The 24,416-nt window shown below is 38.9% G+C and overlaps 1 protein-coding gene across 5 annotated transcripts in view; it reads right to left on the reverse strand.

The window, feature by feature from the left end:
* The window catches only part of Gria3 (glutamate ionotropic receptor AMPA type subunit 3), a 289,158-nt gene that overhangs the window by 111,169 nt on the left and 153,573 nt on the right, over positions 1–24,416 (reverse strand). For all 5 annotated transcript variants that reach the window (XR_003849681.1, XM_008833922.1, XM_008833921.2 and 2 more), the window contains exon 5: positions 3,797–3,850. Coding sequence is in view for 4 of the 5 variants with exons in the window: in XM_008833922.1 (XP_008832144.1) it covers positions 3,797–3,850 (54 nt within the window). In the remaining variant the exon portion in view is untranslated. The remainder of the gene's footprint in view (positions 1–3,796; positions 3,851–24,416) is intronic.

Genomic DNA, 24,416 nt, shown 5'->3' on the forward strand with positions numbered 1-24,416 from the left:
ACCTCGAGCAGCTAGACTAGAGAAACAGCACTGTCTTAGTCCTGGAAGAGAAAATAAAATCCATTATGGGACAATCCCTAACAAGAAGGACATCTCCAACGACTATGGAATTCCTAAGAAACTTACTTGCTCTATTTCTGGCATGACTAAATCATATCTCAGGCTTATGTTTCTGGTAGAATTTTTTCATTCTTCCAGAGAGTTTAGAAAGTTAGAACTTTTTGCAGCTTGTTTTCCACTTAAAGTGTATACCCTGACCTGAGAGAGGTCTTTCTTGAAGCATTTGTGGAACATCCTTCTCACTTTAGGATTGCTGCTAAGGAGGGTTCAAGTAAAAGCATATTGAAGTCTTTGCCAGACATGTCAGTTTAAGATCAAAGAGGACACTTGGAGCTATGGTGCAGGTGTTCCAGTAAGCTTAGTGTTCTTGAATTTGCATTTGTAGAAGAAAGAAGTGGTTTTGTGCTGTTGTAACACCAAGCCTCAGACTAGAGTTTGCTCTTCTGAATATATACACATCCTCAGCTTTTACCCAGCTGGCTCATCTTGAAAGGCCAGATGGCTCGTCTTGGAAGGAAACATCTTAGTTCTCCTTCCCTTTTTTGACCATCTAAATGACTTTTAAATGTTTTACTTTACTCTGTATGTGTATGTCTTTGCAGGAGGTGTTTGGAGTATTTTATGTGCTTTTAAAAACTTTGGAACCATGGTCAGGATGGTTTGTTTCATTATTATCAGACAGAGGTAGTAGTTTCTGTATCTACTGACGAAATGTAATTTGATATAAAGGGACTTATGGAAACTACACGATTGAGTTAAAATGAAAAAAGAAGGTCACTGGAGGAGGAAGTGGCAGCTCAAAGCACGATAAATGAGTTCACGTTTTCATTACTCAGACTGACATGATACTGTACATTGCTTTGTTTTTGAAGGAACAGATTTTGTTTGATCTTGTAGGAGGCATCTCTCCAAGGTCTCATAATCCTGAACTGTGTGTTCTGGATTCAGTTTACCACTCATTTCCAAAACCGTGTAGGAATTCTTGTCTCCAATTCATCCCCCAACCCCCCATTGATCAAACTTAATGTCTTTTGCCCTTGTGTATGCCAGGCAAATACTCTCCAACGTAGCTATATCCCAATTCGTTTTTCTCCTTCTTCCCCCAGACATGTTATTGCTATGTAGCCTAGGGCAGCCTTGAACTTGAAACCCTCCTGCCTCTGTCCCCCAGTTGCTGTGATTATGGCAGTGTACCACCATGTTAGACAGACATTCTCTTTTGCCATTCCATCACTCCACAGGCTTTCATTTTTGTCAGGTCTGGCTCTCAAACTTATCTGAAAGGTTGTTCTTAGGCATAAGGAAGCCTAGCTGGAATTCCAGCAGAGGAAAGGTAGAGACAGATCATCTTACACTACTGAGACAATCACTGATCTGTACTGCTCAAATCTTCTCAGTCAGAACCTGCCTCAAGGAGCCGAGTTAGGCTGACAGCCCCCAGCTTCTGGTGCCGTCAGGATCTGCCTCAGCTTTCAAGAGGAAGGAATACTCTTCCTGGGTATCTGCCAGCCAATGATGGAGCAAAGTGACGATGCAATGGCTTGTTATTTACAAGAGCCTAGGGCTCCTCTATGTGCATTCTTTACATTGCAGCTCCAAGTTTTTGTGTCCAAGACTTTTGAGAGTCATGTTTGTAGTCTGAAGCTCTTCCTATCAAGCTTCTTTCCTCTTTCTCTTCTTCAGAGGCATCAGTGATGCCAACCTTCCCTACCTGCTCACCCTTATCTCGCAAAGATATCACTCCATAGAAATGTCTTGCACTTCTAATTATGTCTTAGCGTCTCTTTCCAAAGGTCCCACCCAACCCATGAATTAAAAAGCCTCTCCTCACACCTCTACATCCATAATAAGGGAACTGAAAGGTATGGGTAAAGTGACTTACCAACCAAGATTTATTACCTAATAGCAAATTCAATAAGACAACCAAAGTATTCTGAACCACAGCTCAATGATCTTTCTCAAACTTCTGTCAACCATGTATGACCATTCTTTGCAGAAGTAAGCAAAAATCAAAAGTGGGTCGATATTTTTAAAATCACACATTCTTCTGCTTATTTGAACATTAAGAGCATTTCACCTTTCTTAAATCTGTATTCTAGCTGTGTATGAGGTAGTATCTGTAAAATTTTGATTTTGATGTGGTAATTGCATATTTTTTCACTATTTATTAAAGACGTGCACTATTTCATATACTATCAGTAATACATAAAACCTACACTCTAAACACTATTTTGTATATCTTACTGCCTTCTAGACCATATAAGACTGAAGGGAAGATAACAGCAGAGGAGGAAAATGGGAGATGGAAAGCAGAATATTTATTGGTTAAAAAGGAACCATATAAAAGTCATTAAAACTGTCTCAGGGTGCCTTAGTGTAACATCTGTTTTTTCCTTCAAAGCTCCATTGACTCAGAGCATCCCTTCCATATCAGTTGTATGAAACCCAAATTGAGTATTTTTAGATATGAATTTAGGATTAGGATTTTCCTCCTAAAAGAGTCAACTCATTTACCCTCAGAATAAAGTGAAGTGCTCCAGTTTGAGCAGTAGCTGTAGTCTTCATTTTGTAGACTTTTTCAGTTCTTTCTAAGAAAGAGGTTCTAAGTAACATTTCTTTTTTCATTTAAAAATATTTGTTAATGTAGCAAGGTATTTCCTTTAACTTAAGAAATCTAAGAATATAATTGCAGTAATCATTTACATTTGTTGCTATTCATTTGGTCCCAGAGCTTTATAGTGATCATGATTTTGTTGTGCTCATGAAACAAATCTGGGGTTGATGCTCATGTTATGTAATAATTTAAGAGATTCTTAGTATTATAGTGGTAATTTAACATGCTTCTTTTGTTCCATAAAGACAGTATTATACAGAACCTTTGTCAAATAGGCATTTCTAATTTATAAGCTACTTTGCTAATCCCTAAACAAATTGTCCTTTCAGAAAAAGAAAAAGTATGACATAACCTTAATGGAGCTTCTAGGATGATGCAGATTTTAAAGGCATAGGAAGTTTGAAAGGAAAGCTTCAGATTGTGCTTTGTGTAAGTTGAAAAGCGTATCATGTTGAAACCTCTGGCATCAGATTTTAAAAGATTTGGTAAAGGTTTGTCACTAAAAGTGTAAGTGAGGTACTGGTGTGCATATGTACTTGGATATATTGGGAATCAGCTTCCTGTGTCATCTGTCCCTCAGTTTACACTTCAATTCTGATTAAAATAGTTCACCTCCAACATGAATCTAAGAATACTGAGGAAATATATTAGATGATGACGATGACTGGTGCTAGAGACTGAACCTAATGCCTTCTGCTTGCTAGGCAAGCGCTCTACTATTGAGCTGTTTCCTTCGTCCTTTTTGAAAGCTTTTATTTTGAAACACGATCTCACTAATCTTCTCAGGCTGACCTTGAACTTGCTCTGCAGAACAGGCAAGCCTTGATCTCTGATCCTCCTGCTCCAGCCCCCTGAGTAGCTGGGATTATAGACTCCTGTCATCAGATCCAATTCAAATTATTTTTTAAATAAAGAAAGAATATAGCTTTGCAGCTAAAACATTACAGCATAAGAAATCAAAGCTACCACATGCAGGTTTTGGTATTTACTGAACTTATTACTCCAAGCTTCCAGAGAACCCACCAGGTGCTTCCTGTATTCCCTTTAAAGCTGATTATAGATGACACAAACTAAATGGATTATATTGCCCATGGACACTTTAATTATTTTTTTTGTCCTTACCAGGTTAGCAAGCATGTAGTGATAACCTCTTGAATGCTTCCCCAGTATCACAACCTACGGAAAGAAGAAATGAGAAACATTGCTTATTCAAGAGCATTTTTCAGTTGTCCAATCAGTGGCATGGCTAGAACGAATGCTTTTAAATGATCAACAAAGTGGTGAAATTTTTTATATAGTAAAATCTCAGCTAATTGAACTAGGTTCCTTTTGTTGAATTTCACTTGCAGTCAGATAAAACAGTAATAGTTGGCAGTATCAAAGTTAAAATGTCAAAACAAAGGGAGAGAAAAAACCCCTCAAAACTTCCAGGTCAGTAGCATCATTGTCACTTAAAATAGATGGCAAAAGCAAAGCTTATGATCCCTCACCCATGAACTGGATTTCTGTACTTAGCTGTTGAGATGGAAAATGAGCTGAACTTAGCATACAAATGAGAAAATAGAATGTACAGTATTTTTTGTTGTTATCTGGAACGCTTAGGGAATACAGCACTCAAAGAATGGGGTTAATGGGATTTTCAGGTTAACTGAGGTTGCTTTTGCTTAGTGAAAACTTTTTTTCAAATGCTTGCCTTCATTTTCCTTATTTAATATGTAAGATGTGTGGCCATCTATATGTCTTTTGATGCTGATGGCAATACCCTAGGGCAGTCAGAGGGGTTTTCACTCAGGAGACATTCATTAATGCTATTTGACATTTTCAGTTGCCATGGCTGGAAAGTGTGCTACTAGCATCTAGTGGGTAGATGCCAAAGATGCTGCCAGACATCCGCCAGTGCTTAGAACAGTCCCCACAACCATAATTATCAGTTCTCAAATGGCACCTGTAGTGAGGATGAGAAACATTTCCTTAGGGTCATCATTCTTACTGTAATTTTCATGAGTAATGCCATATTAAATACTTGGCCTTATAGTTTGCAAAGTATATTTTTATTGTCTCACTACCTAAATGGGCTAAATATTTTCCAATCAAATATGTTGGGTATCATTTTTAAAACTAAATCAATAAATTTATTTTCTTGTAACAAAACAACTTTAGCAAAATGTTTGGTTAATTGAGATTTTATAAAATGTCATATTGAGTACTGATTGTGTACAAGGCGCGATACTAGATACAGATGTTAGAAACATGGAAGGCAACAATATATAGATTAAAGATACAACCAGATGTATATTTATGTTTTGTACTGACCTGAGGCTAATACAATGTTAAGGAAGAGCTTTCTTTAAGGAAAAAAAGACAAAACTATGGATACAATGTTTGGAACAAGGTCTTAGAAAGAAGTCATGCAAGTAAGACACTGTTAGAGTTAAGCTTCATGATGAATTCCTTTCCATGTACTTCTGTCAAAGAGTTTTAAAACAACCTGGCAAACCCTCAGAATTGTATACTTAATAAACAAAGTATATATGAAATCCTGTAATAATAATAATAATTGAAACTGCCCTTATGTTAATGCCTAAAACACACCAAGCTTTGTACTAGATGTTGGATATGTGGGTAATTCCTAGAACAATTTAATAGTCTCATTTTATAGATGAAGAATCATAGAACAAAGATCGTTGATATACTATATCCAAGTCCACATTTCCAGGAAATGGTAAAGGTAGAATTAGAACTTGGATCTTTCTTCTGTGGAAGTACTCTTAGAAGTACATTCAGAATGCCAATATCTGTAGTTTATGTATCTACACGTTTAAGCAATCCAATATTTAAATTATCTGAAAAAACATTTCACACTGAACATGTGCAGACTATTTTCTTGTCATTATTTCCCCAAGCACTGCAATATAACAGCTATTTACATAATACTAATGCAGTATTAGTTATTATAAGTAATCTAGGTATTATTTAAAGAATATAGGAAGGTGTGAATAGTTTTTTTTCAAATAATATGAAATTTTACATAAGGGGCTTAGACATTCACATATTTAGGGAAATATGGGGGTTGGAAAAGTGCCTTAGAAGAAGTCCTCCTATAATGACTCTATGTCATATAGTTGATAAATATACATGATCCCTAATTTATGATAATTTACCTCATGATTTCTCAACTCTATAGTGGTGTCTAAATTATAGACATACAGGAAAGATTGTGATTTATTTTACAATGCTGAGGATGAAGCCTGTGTCTGTGAGCATGCTAGTACTCTACTTCTGAGTGGTAGCCTGGAGCAGTACTTTGACTCATGTTAACTGTATATCAATAATGAATACACACATACACACACACACACACACACTGTTTTCTACTTTCAGTACAGAATTCAATAGATCACATGAGTGATTCAACAATCTATTGTGAAATGGCCTTTGCGTTAGATGATTTTACCTTATTGCAGTCAAATATACATATATACATGCTGTGAGCATGTTTAATGTAGTTTAGGCTAAGCTAGAATTATATTAGGTGTATTATCTGCATGTTGACTTACAATATTTTCAACTTCTACTGGTTTTATTAATATTGAATGCCAAGGACTGTTCTAAATTTTTATAGAGGACAAAGACTAGTTACATAAGGTGATTGCTTTTCTGGTATTATAAGCTCTCAAGTAATTTCTAATTTGTGTGTGTGTGTGTGTGTGTGTGTGTGTGTGTGTATACACACACACATATGTATACTATGGGAATTTCATAGGTGAGATGTACTGTCCCTCCACTGCCTTCATTTTCTTGTCCTTTTCTTTCATTAATATTGAGAGAGAGAAAGAGAAAAAGAATGAGAGAGCATGAGAGATGTTTGCAATTAACTTAAAATATGAGCCACATTTGTGACTGATTATTTATGAAGGAAATGAAAGGTTAATGAATGTCTTGAGAAGGTGATTTCTCATGCTACCTTGACACAAAATGAGCTGTTAGGTGTCTTTTGGGATGTATTCTTCAGTGTCTGGCTTGTGAGAAACATCCTTGCTGGTGACATTTGTTAACTTTTGGTGGCGAGTTGGGACCATACATTTATGGAATTTTTAATTCACTGACACTCCTCAACATAATAAAACATGAGAGTTTTGAGTTCTGCCAGAAAAATGAGCAATATTCTTAAGAGCATAGAGGAAAATAAGGAAATCTCTTTGACTAGGGCAAGGTTTATTATGCTTTCGAGCATAACGAAGGTAAATGGGACCAATAGATAATGGTAGTGCTTCAGGAGTAGCACCCTGAATGAGAGCCCTGGGTCCAGACCTTGCCATTCACTCACTGCTTGATTATAGGCAAATCATCTTTCCATTTTCTTATCCATAATCTGCTCTCCCAGCCAGGTTGCTCTGCTCGAACTAGAGAAGATCTAACTGTGCTTCAGATGTGCATATTGAAGTGTGTGACATTGCATGCCTGTGGGAAGGGGTCATTAATGAAGACATTGTATTTTCAGCTTCAAGAAACCTCTAGACTGTTGGCGTGTCTGCTTTAATGCAGGCCCAGACAGTCTGCTCAGAACAAATGGACTTATTGGAAGGTAACTCTCTTCCATCAGCCTTTCAAGAGTTAGCCTTAAGTTGCAGGAGATGGGAAAGTTATCTAAAGATAGGACCATTTAGGTGTCACAAAGCTACTGCACTGAAGCCCATAATTAATTCCTCGTCCTTGCTTTCAGTGACTTTTAACTCTTTTTTTTCACATATAGTTCCTACCAATCTTGGTTTTCCAGTTCACAGTAAATTAAACACGGCAAACTAGAAGGGGGTGTGTATGGAGGCAGGGAGAGATACTAGGAAGAGGTGCATCAGTACCAGAGGAAGTGACAGACTGACTTAAAGGAGAGGGAGTAAACAACAAAAAAAGCAGACAACATTGTACAACTGTGCAGTCTAATCATGGATGTTTGTTGTGAGTCATCAAACTATAGTTTACTGTCACCAGAATCTTCTGCTAAAAAGCCAGCGGACCATATAGTATATTTTAGGGAACATTTCCATCAGAAACGCTCTCCCAATACTTAGAGAGTGAGCTTCAGTCATCTTGAAATCTTTTATGGAGCAGCTATAATTCTACTGATGTGTATAAAATGTGTTATATTTTCTTCTTGGCCTTTTCTTTAATTTTATTGTGGGTGCAGGGCTCGTGAAAATAGGGAGGGATGGGAGACTGAAAATAATATGGTGCACAAAAGAACTATATAGTGACTAGGAACTCGCTCTTGTTCCGTTAGTCCTCAGTCGTTATTCTTTCCATCTGTTATAAATGCACGAGGCATAAATTGTACCCTCAGTCACTTAATGACTCTGGTAAGCAAGAGAATATTTAACTTTGCTTTTACAGTAATTATAATAGATCTTTCTGAATTAGTTTCAGAACTTCAAGGATAAAAAGCTGTTTTTACACTCAGCTGTGACATTTAAGGAAGAAATACCAAGTTCCCACATCCATGTTCTGTATTCATCTTGCTTTTGTAAGATTTTCTGGAGATGATAGATGGCTTGCTATGATGGCACACATGATAAATGTAATAAGGGAGAAATGTGTGAAATGTAGATAAAATCCATTGTTTTAGGGAAATTTATTTTTATCTTTACATATATCAGCTCTAAGGAAAGAAGAGGCACAATCCTCATCCAGTGAGCAGAGCTTCCTTTGCAAAAGAAAGAACTCTTACATACTAACACGCTGAGCCATGCAGTTAGCATCAAATTTCTGTCAAGTAAGCCAGTGAATCATTGTTTACCAATTTGGGGGAGATTTTCCTTTACTAACTACCCTCTAGTCCAGTTCTCTTTGAAACTGAGGGCTGAGTATCTCTGAATAGTTAAAAATGATTTATTAACAATTCATTTGGTTTTCTCTCTGAGACCCTTTCCCAATTTCATGTTTAATCTAGACATTTTCATAATTTTAGAAATTTGAAATGAAATTGCTCCACAAGACTACTTGAGAGAGGCCCACAGATCCTCTGGGAGACAAAAGCATCTGTTTTTCTATGCTCACATTTTAGAAAAAAATATGTGTGTGAAGAAGTGTGTATGTTCCCCCCGCCCCTTAGATCCATCTGGTATGCAGATTAGGTTATTTGCAGACCTAAGTATCTCCATGTTTGGATTTTCTACATCAGTGCCAGAAAAGGATCTATGAATAAAGCTTGATCTTGCTTTGAGTACAGAACATGTCTTGATGTTCACCTTAATTTGTTTCTCTTTGATTTAGATATCCTGTGAATGCTGAGGAAGTCAGGCTGGGAGACAAGGGTGTGTGTGTGTGATTTCTGGTTTAATTCACCAGGCTGTTCTTCTTTACTGCATGGATATTTTATCTTATGAAAAAAAAACTATTAGATCACATGCTTTATGTTCTAAGAGAAGATGTCCCCTCTGCCTTTCCGGCTCTCTTAGGTTAAAAAAAAAAACAAAAAACAAAAAAACAGATATTTTTTTCCTATGGCACTGTATACAATTTCAGCTGGTTGGGGGAGTTGAATGAGTTATGTACTGAAGAAACCAGCTTTGGAACATATCACACATTCCAAAAGAAATTTTCAATATGATCATAGCTGTTCATCTTCTGAAGTGAAGACACCAAGAATTTATATTGTTTAAGTCTTAGTAAACACATTAGAAGTCAATTCCATTAGTTACTTCCTGATAATCTCAGTGTGCACGCACTTGCTCTCCTTTGTCTGAATGTCAGAGCTTCATATTGTAGTCATCTGACTTGAATGTGCTGGATTAGTGAGGTAGAGAAGAGCAAGTGTGCATATGAAAATCAGTCCAATGGCAGAGACGGGTGAGGAGGGAGGCCTGAACCTTTTCATGAACCGGGGAGTTGGTCATATTATGAAGGGATCTCAATAGTGCTTATGCTGTCTACAGGGACGCTTATGCAAAGAGAAAGGAATACATTAAGGCAAGAAATAAAATGCTAGGATGTGAGGATTAGAGGATAAGGATTTTACAAAAGATAATGTTTTGGAAGTAGTTTCACTTCCTAGATTTTAATACTCCATTCATCATAACCGAATGGAACATACAAAAGATTGAATACAAAATGGCAGGAGAGGGTCTGTGAGATGAATCAGTAGGTAGGAAGGCCTGCTGCCAATCCTGAGGACCTGAGTTTGATCCCTGGAACACACAGAGTAGAAAGAAAGAACTGACTCCTGCAAGTTTCTATGGTATGGCGCTCGCGCGCGCGCGCACACACACACACACACACACACACACACACACACACACACACACGAAATAAATGATTATAAAAACGTAGATAAGTCATTTATTCGTGTTCTTTCTGATGAGGAAGAGCTGATCTTCCTAAAACAAGGAACTAAAAACCCAAATGGCAGGAAAGGCACAGGACCTGCACAACTAAGAAGTAAACAGCCACAAAAAGTGAAAGGAGCAATAACAGATTGTCCTTGCTCTTAGGGTTAATGGACTACTTGAATGTTGGTGTTTATGGGTACACCTGAATGTCTTACTCCTAAAATAGCATTTCTCAAATTCCACTCCATAGATTTAATGATATATGTCTTATGTGGCATATACCACAATTTTTCTTTTGTCTTTATACTTATTCCTTTACTTAAATTTAGCTGTTTCCGAAGTGACAATAGCCATGAAACCACACTACTAAATACATACAAATGTATGAAAAAATCTCCACCTAGGTGTCACTGAACATCTCTGTGAGGACTATGGATCTAAATCATTATGATTATGAATTTCTGGTTAAGATCTACTGGAAGGACTGTGTAGGTACAGTGCATCAGGCCTGAGAGTGTACCACTGAGGTACTGGGAAATATTGCTTGGAAGTAGTCATGTCTTTAGGGAAGAGAAGACAGACCAAGTTTTTCCATTTTATTAAAAGGTTAATCTGCCTTAGTTTATGATTCACATATTCGGAGTGTGCCCATGTATGTCTATAGGTTCTTGAGTCTTGTAAGGGAGAAAAAAATGATAGACAGACTTTGGGAGGTAGCAAATGATAATGGAACCGGATAAGGATAATGTAATTGGAGACGTAATCATCTCCTAAGGCGTTTTTCCATTTTTTTTCATGTACTGTACCACTCAGGAAGCCCTGCAACTTTGGTGTGCTAGGATTCAGGTTCATGAGACACATAGCAAACACTTTAAATGCCCAGACCCTCCTATCAGTCAATTTCCTAGAAGATGATATCGTGCCTAGCCATGATGTACAGCTAAACATTGCACCTTTCCTGAAGTCTTTTAGAAGTCTTGTTGTAGTACCCTGTTTATACGAAGAGTAAATTACAGTTATTTTTTTCAGAGAATGAATGGAGGGGATTTTAAGCTTAATTCAGAGTAGTACAGCAAAAGAAAATAAATTTCTCATCAACATAACCATATATATGGTTTGTTATGGTTTTGTCTATTCTATTGACTATCTCTCCAAATTAACTGATACAGTAGATGTAGACAGTAGATGTAATTAATTATGTTTTTGTAGTTTTTGAGACAATGTTTCACTATATATCCCTGGTTAGCCTAGAACTTACTATGTTATCCAGGCTGGCCTTAAACTTGTGACAATCCTTCTGTCTCTGCTCCCCAAGTGCTGGCATTCTGGACACATGCCACCCCATCTGGCTTTTTAATTTATTATTATTTTTAAAATATTTTATTTATGAGTTTTATTTTATATGTATGTATATATTGCCTGCATCCATGTAAATGTACCCATGTTGTGCAATGCCTGCAGAGGACAGAAGAGGATGTTGGATCCCCTGGAACTGGAGTTACAGATGGTTGTTAGCTGCCGTGTGGGTGATGGGGTTTGAACCCGGGTCTTCTGTAACAACAGCCAGTGCTCTTAACCACTGGGCCATCTCTCCAGCCCCCCACCTGGCTTTTTAAGACAGATTTCAAATGACAGTACTCTTGATGAAATTTACTGTTGCCTCTTTTTAGAATCTCATAGCTATGTTTACAGAAACTTTTGTTTTAATATGTACTAGTTTATTCTAAATGTAAAAGCGAGGCATATATATATATATATATATATATAATGGTCATTTATATGTAAACAATTCCAACTTTTGAATTTCTGACAAAGTCCTTGTGGAAGGACTGTATGGTTGCTGCATAGCAGGCCTGGGAGCACGAGTGGGCTTATCACTTGGATTTTTAAAAAATGAAATATCAAGGGGTTGAGGTGATGACTCAGTGGGTAAGAGTGCTTGCTAATAAGCATGGGAAGCTGGGTTCAAATTCCCAGAACCCATGTAAAATGATGGACATGGCATATTATATACCAGTAATCCCAGCACTGTAGGGAGTGGAGACAAAAAGATCCCTGGGGATCCCAGGGGCTTGCTAGCCAACCAGCCTATGTCAAGCTCCAGGTTCAGTGAGAGACCTTGTCTCAAGGGAATAAGGTAGGGAATGCTAGAGCAGTATGCCCTTGGTTTGTATGTATTCTCTCTCTCTCTCTCTCTCTCTCTCTCTCTCTCTCTCTCTCTCTCTCTCTCTCTCTCTCTCTCTCTCTCTCTCTCTCTCTCTCTCTCTCTCTCTCTCTCTCTCTCTCTCTCTCTCTCTCTCTCTCTCTCTCTCTCTCTCTCTCTCTCTCTCTCTCTCTCTCTCTCTCTCTCTCTCTCTCTCTCTCTCTCTCTCTCTCTCTCTCTCTCTCTCTCTCTCTCTCTCTCTCTCTCTCTCTCTCTCTCTCTCTCTCTCTCTCTCTCTCTCTCTCTCTCTCTCTCTCTCTCTCTCCTCCATACACACACACACACATACACACACACACACACATACACAAATGGAATGGAAATATCTGGTATCTGTTATATGGTTTCAAACTTACTTAAATATATGTTATTTCTAAACAGGATCACTTGAAGAGGGTGGAATAAAATAGAATTTCTTTTACTAGTCCAAGAGTCATACTTTCCCATCTTTACATATTCATTAAGACTAATAACTTTAGCATGGTAGCCAAAATAATTATTCTGTTTAAATTTGTAAGTGTGTAAAATTCTTTATGGATATGATCTGAGTTAGTCTTAAAGATTAAAACAAAATTTTTAAAGATTTATTTTTACTATCCTTTAAATTTGTGTGTATGTCTGTGTGGGGGTATTTGCACATGACTGCAGGTACTTTTAGAGGTTAGAGGTGTCAGATCCTCTGGAGCTGGAATTATAGGCAATTGTAAGCCACCTGACATGGGTATTGAGAACAGAACTTCAGTCCTTTGCAAAAACAGCAAGTGCTGTTAACTGCTGAGTCATCTCTCCACACCCCCCCATGGATAGATCTTGATTAAAGATGCTGTATTAGAAATGGCCTTGAACCTTGATATCCTATGGTTCTGTATTCAAATCTTACCATTTACTTACTAGCACCATTATTGTGTATAAAATTGAAATGTGAATGGTAAGATATAGTATTAGAGACCCAGGTGGAGATCAGGATGAAGCCTCCAGGCAGGAAGTGGGAAGAAAGCAGCTGGTGTGGATATAGAGAATAGGATAGTCTCATTGCAAACTTCCTAACTCCTCCTCTGTGAATAGTTTCCATTTGTGCAGTGTTTTCAGTATTTGACACCCTAATCTGTGAAAGTGTTTGTTGAAGTAAATGACAATGTTTATATTTTCAAATAAAACTCAGTATCTCTCAGAAACCCAATATATTTGGGGGGCCTTCAGTTTTCAGGATAATTGCTTACTTGGCAGCTTACTTTCTCTTCTGGGAGCCATGTCATTTAAGTGGATCTCAATTTGCAAATGGACAACAAATGCCTGAGGCCTAGTTCATGGGAGGCAAAACATACAATTCTCTGAACTCATAAATGTTTCTTTTGGCCTTCCTCACTTGCTATTTAGATCTGGCATCATCTTGTGATCTTTGCCAGCTCATCTACCTTTGTGATCACACTGACAAGCAAACAGTTCAAACACCCTAGGCAACCATGCTGATTTTCAGTCAAACACAGGAAGCTCCTGAAAACCACTTGCTAATATTCAAGATTTTTTTTGAGCCAGTTAATTAAACTGTGGGTAGCTTAAGATCAGCAATACCAGGAATATTGACACAGATATCATCCAGTACTACAAATCAATGCTTTTATCTTTTGCTAATAGTTGGTTTTCTAGCATACCACTGGACTCAGAAAGACTATGATGGAAAGACTGCCTCTATCAACCATATTTCATTTTTATCTTCTTTTAATGAACATTTGTTGAGTTCTCATTCTATGCCAATTGTCAGGATAGCTGGGGAGACAGAGGTCATAAGAACCTGGACCCTAGCCTGAAGGATGTCACACTTGAATGAGAAAGACAGCCAAGTTAACAGACAATTATAACCCAGTGGGAGAAGTGGGAGAACAGAAATATGACAGAAGTACAGCTGAGGAGAGAATGATTAACTCATAATCTGCTATAGATAGAAAGTACTTTGTCTCCAACCAGGGATCTAAAGAATTTTTTCCCTGTGTTTTTTATAAGTGGGAACCTGACAAACAGGTAACTTAAATAGAATGCTATTTTGAAAATGAAGAGAGATATATTCTAGAGGGCTATTTCTCTTGAGTTCAGGAGAGTCTTGCTGTTTTACAGTGCTTACACACTAAAGGATAGATTTTATTTGAGGCAACTACAAGCATTGGATGTGAAGTTGCCAGAGCTTATATAAGAAATGGTGATTGAAATGATGGCGGGAGAAGCTAAGTTGGTAGGGCTATGTAAATGGCCAGATAGTAAATGGAAGGGGATCTGCTAAAAGCAGATTTACCAGTTATAAGCTTTACGACCCTAGGCAATTACACCACCACCTCAGCCTCTGTTTTCTATCTGTCAAATAGGGAATAGAATTGAGAAGAAATAAAGAGGGTAGTCAGGAGTGAAGGCTAGATTACTGGGTTATACTCTCTACTTTGTTTTGCAACTTTGGGCAATTAAACTTTCTGGGCTTGAGTAGTGTACATGGAGAAGGTGAGTATCATTAATATCTACTTTACAGAACTGAAGTAAGAATCCATGAAATAATGTATCTGTGGCTATTGAAACACTGTGTAATGTTTACCCTATATTGGTTATGGTCTCTTCCTATGCCATATTGCAATGCCACTTGCTTTCATCTCTCCCTGAGGAAATCATATCTCTCCTTCAAGACTCACCTCACATGCAGCCTCTTGCTTTATAAAGCTGTCCCTGATTTCATATCCCTCAACCCCAAAAGGTAAAAAATTTCCTGCAACTATGGGGTAAGAAGGATGGAGAGATATTAGCACTTGGGTACAGAGAAGGTGCTTGGGCCAAGAGCTAGCACTGGGAATAAGAGGGAAGGAGCTGAGGTTTTCAATCGGAGATTGGGTGCTTGAGTTGTGAATGCAAAAATGACAAGAAGCTGGGAGCAATCCAAGCACTAAGCAATGGATTGTGTCTTCTTCTATTGTTTCTACCTCACCACCCCCATACTGATCTTTGAATTTAAACCACACAGCAACCATGAATGGGAAAGGAGTGTGCATGTGTGCAGGTGTGTGTATGTGAAGGAGAGAGGGGGGAGTGATTCCCACTCAGAATAGAGATGCCTAGGCACATGCGTGCAATTAACATGGTTGTTTCTACCACAGGAGACAGGAGGTTGGGGTGGTGAAAGAAGTAAGGGAAGGGGGCTGGAGAGGTTGCTTAGGGGTTAAGAGTACTGGCTGCTCTTGTGGAGGACCTGGGTTTGATTCCCAGCACCCACATGGTGGCTAACAATGGTCCATTACTCCAGTTCCAGGGGATCTGACACCTTCTTCTGACCTCGGTGGGCACTGAATGACACAGATCACTTGCATACATGCAGGCGATACATTCATGCACATAAAATAAAAAAATAAATTTAAAACAAAACAAGTAAGGGACAAAGTGGGCCGTGTCAGCAGGGTGGATTTGTCCTCGGCAGTGCAGAGCATTTTCCACGTGTCTTGAGCTGCCTTAGTAGAGTAACAACTGGACATTGGCTTATGGAAACAAGGAAGCATAACAGTCCCAAGACTTCTTACGCCAATGAAAAAGTGTCTTCCAAACAAAGAGGGCACCAAGGACCACAATCTACATTTCCTGGAGGTCCAGGCTACTAGAATGTCTTAAGACAGTATTTATCAAAGTGTACACTATGCAGATATTATGGAATGCTGTTCTCTAAGCATAGACTGGCCGTTGCTAGTTTGAAATCAGAGCAGCTGTGATTACCTGCACGAGACTCACACAAGATTGGGCCTTCTAGCACTGCGTTGTGGAAGCAGGACGGGCTCATGGAACTTGCAAGGTGGCCCCAAAGGTAGATCACATGTGTCTTACTGGAGTATAAATAAATAGTTAATAATTGCTGTGGGGCTTTCTTTTCTTTGGTTGTGCAGTTGCTCATATATTGCCCATGGTTCTGTAAGTAACACTTCACCTATGCTCCTATAAATAACCCCAACTATACCCATTGGCTCACCAAGTTACCATTGGGTAGAGTTATTAATTTGATCTGTCGTTGGTGCCAGCTCTAGGGTGAATGCACGTTCAGTTACATTTCCTTAGGAAAAGTCACTCAACAGTGAGTCATTTGGGACATATATGAAACATGCTTAATGTAAAGGCCATAACTTTCAACTTCTGGAAATTTCCTTGTCATGGGCTGGGAGATGCTGTCAGGAATATTATTTACTCCCCCAAATTTCTGACTTATGGCACTGTTAGAATGATAGGAAATCTTCAAGTGGACAAATAATGTTTACTTATAATAGGATTCTATTGGCATATATAGGAATGGTTAGAGCCAAAGGAATGTGGTGGGGCACCAACAACATTCACTATGGTGCAATAATCCTTAACATCATATACACAGCGCTTGGCAGTTTGCATATTACCTTGACATATATCACTGCAGTTGGTCAAACCAAATAAAATAAAATCAATCCAAACCAAAGTAGACTAAATCATGAGATGGGCAGTAGAGCAGAAGGATGGTGAGAGTGGACTCTAGAGCCACTGACCAATCTTTCTGCTTCATATCTGTGATGGCCATTTTACCTCTCCAAACCTCAGTTAACACATTTGTAAAATAGAGAACCATGTAGCACCCACTTTTATTGTTACAATGAGGCCTAAAGTTGGAAATACATTAAAAATTCTTATAATATAAATGGATTCAGTCAGTGCCTCTTCCCTTTCTACTAGCTTGTGTCGTGACTCATCTTGTGAACCACACAGCATATACTCTGTGTATAGCACTGAGGTGGTGTTCAGTACACGTTTCTTACATGGAAGGCTTAAAGGATACCATACCCTTGAGAATTAGAAGATAATGACATTTAAAATAACAAAAAATTAGAAAAATATGTGGAAAGGTAGAAATTGAACCAATTCAAATGCAGGAGAGAGAACCAGGGAAAGCTCTTCTTTGGAGAGGAAGGAGAGATTTTTAGACTTAGTTTTTTAGTGATACAGGAACTGTAACTGGTAGGGAGAAGGGAACAGAAGGTCCCAGATGGAAAGATGCCCTGGACAAAGGCCTGGCGATAGGATATAACAGAAGACCGAGGCTAGCATTTATCAAGTACTTATATACAAGACACTTTCTTAATGATTATCGTCTATCTACCTATCTATCATCTATCCATTCATTTGAGATAGGTTATCTCTCTGTAGTGTAAGCTGGCCTAGAACTTTCTGTGTAGTTCAGACTGGCCTTGAACTCACAGCAGTTCTCCTAGTTCAGACTCTCAAGTGCTAGGCTTATAAGAGTGTACCACCACATCTAGCTAAAATGATTTTTAGATGCTTTATTTCTTCTTTCCATGGACACATGGTGCATGCATATTTGTGTTCATGTGTGTACACGTGTGTGTGTGTGTGTGTGTGTGTGTGTGTGTGTCTGTGGGCCAGACATCAACATCAGGTGTCTTCTTCAACTGCTTCTCCACCTTAATTTTTGAGACATGTTCTCTCAATGAACCCAGAGCTCACTGATTCACCAGGACTGGCTGGCCAGTAAACCCCAAGGATCCTCCTGCCTCCACCTCCCTAACTACTAGGATTGAAAGCACATATCTCCAAAAATGGGTTTACTTCCCTTAGGGTTTGGGAGACCCAAATTCAGGTCCCAATGCTTGTGAAGCAAGCACTTTACTGATTGAGCTATCTTCCCATCCCCGAAGACTGTTTCTTTGAATCCTCACTACAACTCTTTAAGTAGGTCCTATTGTGAACTTTACCTTCCAGGTTAAGGAATTGAGACACAGAGAAGTTTGGTAACTTGCCTTACGCCCCTCAGGTGGAAAGTGTTGGGGACCGATGTAAAAATCAGGTTTACCTGACTCAAAAGCATTGTCACTAAGTGTTAGCTGTCATACTACTACTAATAATCACTTTTGATAAAAACTGTCCTTTCTATGGCAGGACAATCAGCTTCCATCATGAATTGAATTCATTGAAGACTGAGTACCTACTGTTATTATGTATGATTACCTAAGTGTGGAACAGTTGGGCCTGAATCTTTGGTAATTCTCATTTGTTGCTGGGTATCCTGGGAATCTCCCTTTGGTTTCCCTCATTATTTCATGAAGCTTTGTGCTTGGTTCATATGATCATGACTCCAATTTTCGATTCCCTATCAGTGTATGACATGAGTTGTTGTTGTTTAATCACAAGCTGCACTTGTGATGAATGTTGGATAATCAGAACAAAAGCACAGGAAAAATAATTAGAGGGAACCAAAGGGAAGAGACGCACAGCCTTGAACAAGAGACTGTAGTGAAGGTTTCTAGGACTTAGTCCCTGAAGCGCTGACAATGTATTTTGATCCTTGTCTGAATGCAAATGAACGACTCCATCAAATCTTAGGCAGCTTGTCACACTGCACGTTACTTAGCTACTTAATTAAAAGTCGGAGTGAGCCTCACAGCACTGGGTTCTGAAGATAACCAAACCTGTGTTCTGACCAGGAAAGTTAATTTAAAATAAAGTGACCTCAATTGGGTAATGGTTGCAAGTTCAAATTCAAGAATCATTATAATTAGTCCCAGATGGATCTTAATTGTTCTTTCAGGAAACAGAGTGGGAAGGGGGGCAGTTAAGAGAAACGTCTAAGCCCAAAGTAAAGGTTATTACCCATGCCTTTGAGAAGCAAGGGAGCTGACTTGGGTAGGGCACAGTTACTGTTGTGTAACAAGAGTTCCATTGCTGCCTTTCCAAATACATCCTTTTAGATGTAGTACATAAAATGGGTTTAGCTCTTTAGGAAAGAAGGACTGCAATGCAACAATCTTAACTGTATGATCTTGGGCAAGTTATTTAACCTCTGTGTGCCTTCTCTTATAATCAGGAAAAACTCACTATTAGTCTATCTCAGAGGATCAAAAGAGATATTTTGTCAAGAAGATTTAAAAACATGGAAAACTCTAGAAGGTTGTATTTATTCTGGCTTTACAGGAAAGTCTCCGAATCAAAGATTTTCCATTTCAGAGTATAAGGCTACCCTAGGTATGGGCTTTTAAATTTTTCTCTTACACTCTGCCACAAATCAGGTACCTTTTGAACTAGTGAAATGGTAGCAGGGTTGGAGTGGGCCGTATGTTCAGCTCACTTCTGTGTGGTGGTGTGTGCTGTTCTGATTTCTCAGGAGGTATATCTACAGAGTTGAAAATGATTTTATGTTTTGAGAAGTCAGAGCAGAGTCCACATACATTTAGTTTTTCTTCCTATGATTGTGAAACCAGGTCCCATTAACTTAATATATACCTTTTACTTGACATTGCATGCTGGCAGAGCACTCTGGCACCATGAGGTGAGAGTAAGTCACAGAGCAGGATGGCCTTATCCTCATTTATTTTTATATGATTGTTTAGGTTTCCCTTTGGTGTTCTGATATGTTCTTATTGCCTGTATTGTCTCTATGGTCATACTACCCTAAACATGCCCAGTTTCATCTAACAGTCTCTATCTTCCAAAGTCATGGAAAAGCTGAAAGTAATTAGAAAAAATTAGTAGAATGGTAAAACGAAATAGGTAAAAATAAATCATACATAGTGGAATTTTTGGAAGAACAATAATTTCACCATTTAGAAATGCCCAAAATGAATGAATTTGAAATTCCCTTGAAGCCTGGTCTCATTTTGAAACTATTTTATGTATTATTTTAATTTTATGTGTATGAGTGTATTGCTTGCATGTGTGTAAGTGTACCTGTGTCATGCAATGCCCACAGAGGTCAGAAGAGGGTGTTGGATCCCCTGGAACTGGAGTTACAGATGGTTTTCAGCTGCCATGTGGGTGCTAGGAATCAAACCTGGGTCCTCTGCAAGAGTAGCCAGTGCTCTTAACGTCTGAGCCATTTCTCCAGGCCCCCTGCTTCCACTTTTAAAATATAATTGTTCCAATGCCTATTTGAGCCCCCCTTAACAGAACATAGGCACCTAAAACAGAGATTTACAACCTATGTGTACTGACAGAAATCATAACTATTTATCTTTCAGTCCTAACGAAAATGTGTTAAAAGAGCTTATTTTTAAATCATAATCTGTATTCAGCCTTGTTAGATGAGCTAAGCAAATAGCAGGAGTTTTATTTCTCAGAATGGCGTTTAAGAGCTATGCCCTACATCCACATTATCTTTAATCACTAGCAAACACCCATACATGGCAGGGAGCAGCAGAGAACATAAAATCCTTTGGTGGGATTTTCCAAAGGCTTAAGTCTCAGATACAGTGGTCATTTTTATAAGTCTAGAGGGCTTCTGCTGTGCACCAGAAGTAAACACCACACTGTGCGTGCAATATGTACAAGACTGGGGATTATTTTCAAAATGATAGTTGTTAATTTTGGTGCTGGGAACCAAACTGGATTCTTCTGCAGGAGCGGTGTATATTTTATCCACTGGGCCATCTCTCCAGTCTCGTATCCTGTGCTATCTGTAGCAGGTCTCTATTTCTCTGCTTCATGACATTCTAATCAGCTTCAGTTTTTCATTTGGTATTGCTTATTAGCATTCACCCTGACAAGTGAGCATTGCCATACTTAGGCAAATAGAAGTCTTCATTCCCCTCCACAAAACCATATGCATTCATTGGGTTCAGGAAGACCCAGTTGAATCAGTTGTGAGGGGACAGCCCCCTTGGTTGGCTGAGTCAAGCTGAGTTAAGCATGTTTCCTCTGCCTTCATGTTAAAATCTGCCTGCCCCTTATTATTACACTTACCATGCTAGATTGTGTCCATCTGTTCACGGGGATACATCTCTACTTTTGAGGTCTGAAACCATGCCTTGTTTTTGTTTTTTTTTCTTTTTCTTTAAACTTATTGCTAGTTCTTATCCAAGACTACAGAGATAATATGGAACTCATGAAGAAAATTTGCAGGCAGAACAGCTTTCTCAAGCTGAATAAGAACGTTGTCTTGCTTTCAAAGAGAGCCTGAAACCATCTCCTTACATTTCAGCAGATCTACTGGAAATGATTGAGCATAATGGCCTCCTGTTTCCTTCCTTTCATGCAGTTAAGAAGATAAAGCCGTGCACTTGTTCTTCACACTTCACAGATTATTCCTATTTGTGGAGAGTCTACGAAGAGGATACTTGAGTAATGGATTCCTGTTAGTTACCATAAAGAACTGAGTCTCAGAAGGTCCTCTTTATGTAAAATGCCTCTGTTAGATAATGCGGGGCTGTGTTGTAATGAGATTGCAGACAGAACCATTCCCACAAACCAAACCTATCTTCTTCTAGAGTAACTACAGGGAAATTCATCACCATCTGACAACTTTTCAGTTAAGCTCAAAGAAAAGCAAATAAGATTTAATTCATGAAGAAAATGTGTAGACAGAACAGCTTTCTGTACATTTGGAGAAACCATAATATTTTTACTTGGTTCACAACACCTCCAACAATCAACCATTATTAATGTTGCAGTTTTATTAAAAAATGTAATTTGATGGCATAATATTGCCATGTGTGTAGTCTTGATATAGGTTAATAAAGTTATGAATATGAGTTCCAGCTCACTCAATGGTAAGAACTATAAAAGAAAGAAGGTAGGAACTCATGTATACTTTCAGAGGAGTTTGAAATCACTGGCTATAGGGCTGGGGTTATGGTTCACTGCTTGCTACAGAAGCATGAAGACCTAAGCTCAGATCCCCAGCACTGGTGTAAAAGTTCAGTGCAGTAGGGCATAATTGTAATCCCGGTACTTGGGGGTGGAGACAGGAGGATCTCTGGGGCTTGCTGGCTAGCTAGCTTTGCCAAATCTGTGAACTCTATTCCCTGCACCAACGTAAAAGCCAGGAGTGGCAGTGTGTGGCTGTAATCATAGTGCTGGAGAGACAGAGAAAGGGATCCCTCTCTGGCCAGCCAGTCTAGCCGAATCAATGAGCTCTAGGTTCAGTGAGAGACCCTGTCTTAAAAATAAGGTGCAAAGGCAATTGAGGAAGACACGTGATATTGAACTCTGGCCTCCGCATACACATGTGTATACACAAATATACACACATTCAGAGAGTGGGGGTGGGGGTTGGGGGGGAAGAGGGAGAGACTCACTGAGTAAAGCTGCCGTTGATACAGTCACTGGGGAAATATATTGGGGAGTTTTCTCAAGAAAAATTTTCCTTCTTCATACTAACAAGGCACACAGGTTGAGCATGAGAAGCAGATAAATTCAATTCTCAATCCCTGGGAAAAAAAGGTGTGAACTGCATTTCTCCTCTTTGAAAAAAGAAGATGCCTGAGGATCCAGGGATGGGCCTGCTGCCACTTGATATTGATGTGGCTAATGGAGAAGAGCTAATGGCTCTGTTGGGAGGTGCACTTTCCTGCCACTCCTTGCTGCTCTCTCTGAGCAGCTTGGTGGCAGTTGCCATGGACACCAAATGGAGAAGGGGTTTAGGTCAGTGTTTGAAAGATTGTGTTGTGCTTGAGTGGGTGAGACAGAAATTAAGTTAATGTATGTGAAAAAAAAAAAAAAACGATGTGTTTCCTTTGCACGTTTGAGAAAATTGCAACAAAGCAGCCTGTCAAGTAACAATTGATTTTATATTGGCCAGGGAAGAGGGAGGAAGAACAGTTTATTGAATAGGAGGTTCTCAAGTTAAGCAAAAGCAGTAGTCTGAAATAGGTCAAGAGAAGAGGAAAGGACTCTCAGAACTGTTGAAGCAATATCGGTTGATGGCAAGGCACTTAGGAGTGGTCATTAAGAAGCTTTCTGTTAAGTATCCTCGTTGACTGTCTAGTCCATTCCTTCAATGTCTCAGGATTTCGGTTCTTAATTCAAGACACAATAGTACCAAGGTCACATTCTATTGTGGTTCTTTTATATTATTTACCTGAGAAAAGGTAGGTGTCTGGCTCCATTGTGTAAATCAGTTCATTCACCGTCCCCAGTCTTAAAATGGGTAGGCACGTTTTTGAGAGGAACCCACACATCTTTCCCAGTTCTTTTTTTTTTTTAAGACAGAATCTATTTAGCCCTGGCTAGCCTAGAAGTTGTTATGTTGCCCAGGCTGGCCTGGAACTCAGAAAGCCACCTGCCTCTACTTTCCAAGCGCTAGGATTAATGTCTCGTTCCACCAAGCCCTCCCTACCCCAGTTCTTATACAATATAGGTATTCCTCCAACTAAGATTTCCACAACTGATTCAACTAAAGACATGAAGACAATTCAGTTAATACCTTTTCATTTGAACACTGCACTTTGTATGACCAGCTCATCCTGCTGTGGTAGACATGTGCTTTGCTTGTCAAACCATGATAAAATGAAAACAAAATGATTGCCACTGTTTTGATGCCAACTCACAAATCTAAACCTTTATGATGGCCATGATAAAGTATGATTGTGCTGCCTTGCCAAAGACAAATAGAAAGTCTTCTAATGTCCTGGGATCATTCCTGATCATTCTCTTAGGCTGGTCAAAGGTGCTTCATTGTAGTCCTGTCTGACTCAGCCAGGTGGACTCCCTCATCTTATAGGAGCTTAAGTACTTTTTCAGTTCTAAGGCTCCATGATCACATTTCTCCCCTCATTAGAGTACTCCTCATAAAGAAATGAGATACAGAGATTCTAATTATAATGTCGTGTGTTTGTAGAGTTGCTCTCTCAGGATCTTAGAATGCTTTGGAGAAATTGTCTGATTTACCCCAATGTCATCCTGGTAAAGCAAGGAAGGATTTATTTTTATGACTGAAGTGATAAATAGGTGATGAGGCTGTGCAACAGCAGACAGGATTTTGAAAAAAAAAAAAAAAAAAGCTTAGCTAGAGTTTTGTTTTTGGCCAGAGCTATATTCCTTCAACAGATACTTGGTCAGATGCTATTATTTTTCAGGGTAGACCAGTGGTGGTTTGTGTAGCTAGAAGGCTGCCTGACATATACATGTGTATGTGTGTGTGTGTGTATGTATGTATATATATATATATGATTGCTGAAAGAATAGTGGTGTTTGACCTCTAATCTTTTCTATTTTAGCTCCACCCCAAGTGATATGATACCGTTTCTAATCTCCACAATCCCTTGCCTTAGGCCATTGCATGGTTTCCTTCACTTGTCAATTTGTTATGACCTTTGGGTAAAGAGAGTTTGACCCTGTCAAATCTGGACTGAGGCAAAGCTGTCGCAACAAGCATAGGATTCATTTGAGTAGAAGGACCAAGTGGGTGTTTCATAACAATGCCATCACACTAGTCTATGGATGTTTCCCA

This window comes from Nannospalax galili, unplaced genomic scaffold (genome assembly GCF_000622305.1).
Source record: "Nannospalax galili isolate Female #2095 unplaced genomic scaffold, S.galili_v1.0 scaffold75, whole genome shotgun sequence".
NCBI lineage: Eukaryota > Metazoa > Chordata > Mammalia > Rodentia > Spalacidae > Nannospalax > Nannospalax galili.